A 1,588-nucleotide genomic window follows, 5' to 3' on the forward strand; every position below is an offset into this window, starting at 1 on the left:
CAATTAATTTAGATTCTTAGTATTGAAAATTGGTGTGTTATTTTAATGTATTATCTTCGTGCGGACGGGTCCTAACACAGCAGCTGCTGAATTACAATTTTTAAGTTACAGAGAAACACAGTATTAGCTAAAAATCTGCTCAACTAAAGAGAAAAAACACCACTTTAAATAAAAAAGTAATTCATGACTGGATGAACGATGCCTTTAGTTGTCCAAGTACTTTTTAGGGTCCCTAAAGATCGCTCCCTAACGTGGAACTGAACTCACTTGTGGTCTGGGGGTACGCGGGACCCCCGTTCAGGTGGGGCTGAGGCACGGAGAACTGGGAGGAGCTGGCAGGGGCGCGCCGGTAGGTGCCGGTGGCTGACACCATAGAGGCAGAGGAAGAAGTGGTAGAGGAATTGTGTCTGGAGATCTGTCGGGAGATTGTTCCAAACTGAGACATCGGGATCGGGCCCAAACCTGGACCTGGAGGAACTGCTGCAGACAGGACAGAGGAAAAGAGCAGTCGCAGAAGATAAGTAAAAAAAATAAATAGGTGACTCAATCGGGGCTAGGAAAAATGACAATAACCTGTTTCAAAACTAGCATGGCCATTTGGGCCGGGCGATACGCCCCCAAATATTATCACGCTATATTTTCCCCCCATATTGACCTGTTATCGACATAAATATTATGATGTGGTTCATGTGTGAAAAATGTGAGCCGTCACCTGGTGCCATACTGGGAGGGGAGGGTGTTGGCACAGCCAGAGGGATTCCCATACTATTACTGCTGTTCTCTCGCCCGCCGCTGCCCCCGCTACTGCCACTGAGACGGAGAAACACACCAGAGTTAAGAGCCATTAAACCAACAAGCATGCATTGTCATAAATTCACCGAGTGGCATCCATTTTTCAGCCCGTCAATAAAGTCATTTATGGCACTAAAGAGATCTTTTTAACCTCGCTCACCTTCAGTTTTCCTCAGCGAGTATAACAAGCCCGCTGGGAAACCAACGACAGAGGTCAATAGCGTCTTATGAGAGAATACAAGAAGACCTCCAGTTTTACGCTTTTATTTAAACGGCACCATTGAATTACAAAAAAAGACCTATAAAGGAGTTAACACCATAATTTCGCTGATACATCAGCGTTTTGAGAAAGGAAAAGGAAATAAAGATTTTAGGGATGTTCTATAAATCATCTGTAAAGGTTAGAAACACAAGCTTATTTCTGGGCCTTTATTTCTTATAATTGTGACTTTATATATCTCAAAACTTCAGACAATTTCTTGTGACGTATCATAAAACTGCAAGCTACCGTAAACATATCTCCATGAAATCCAGTAATCAATGTTCAGCGTGTGTTCTCGTGGAGTTTTTCAGCTTTTGTGATGTTGAAACATTTTAAAATTAGTTTAAAATTAGTTTTTTTTGTGATGCAGAGCTGGATTTTCGGCAGCTGTTAATCGAGTCTTCGGTTTCACATGAAATTCATCTAGGAAACATTTTTATCAATTTTAAATTCTTGTGCTGCTTAATATTATGAGGAAACCATTTTTAAGAGTGTATGATAAACAGAGAACTAAAATCTATTTGATCGTACACT

General features: G+C 41.2%; 1 protein-coding gene across 1 annotated transcript; it reads right to left on the reverse strand.

Annotated features, from left to right (window-relative positions):
- Positions 1-18: 18 nt before the first annotated feature.
- On the reverse strand, positions 19-860 carry LOC122351979 (abl interactor 1-like). The gene is made up of 2 exons (XM_043249430.1): positions 713-860; positions 19-480 (listed from the first exon to the last, which is right to left on the reverse strand). Exons 1-2 carry the CDS (start codon positions 858-860, stop codon positions 233-235), a joined length of 396 nt encoding a protein of 131 aa, XP_043105365.1. The 3' UTR covers positions 19-232.
- Between the last annotated feature and the right edge of the window lie 728 nt (positions 861-1,588).

The sequence above is a fragment of the Puntigrus tetrazona genome, chromosome 9 (assembly GCF_018831695.1).
Source record: "Puntigrus tetrazona isolate hp1 chromosome 9, ASM1883169v1, whole genome shotgun sequence".
Taxonomy (NCBI): Eukaryota; Metazoa; Chordata; class Actinopteri; order Cypriniformes; family Cyprinidae; genus Puntigrus; species Puntigrus tetrazona.

What these genes read in the sequence shown, in the direction of transcription:
- LOC122351979 (XM_043249430.1), bottom strand. Translation starts at nt 860, where the DNA reads ATGCTTGTTGGTTTAATGGCTCTTAACTCTGGTGTGTTTCTCCGTCTC. An exon ending in CCCTCCCAGTATGGCACCAG is followed by an intron (nt 481 to 712) that starts GTGACGGCTCAC and finishes TCCTGTCTGCAG; the next exon opens with CAGTTCCTCCAGGTCCAGGT.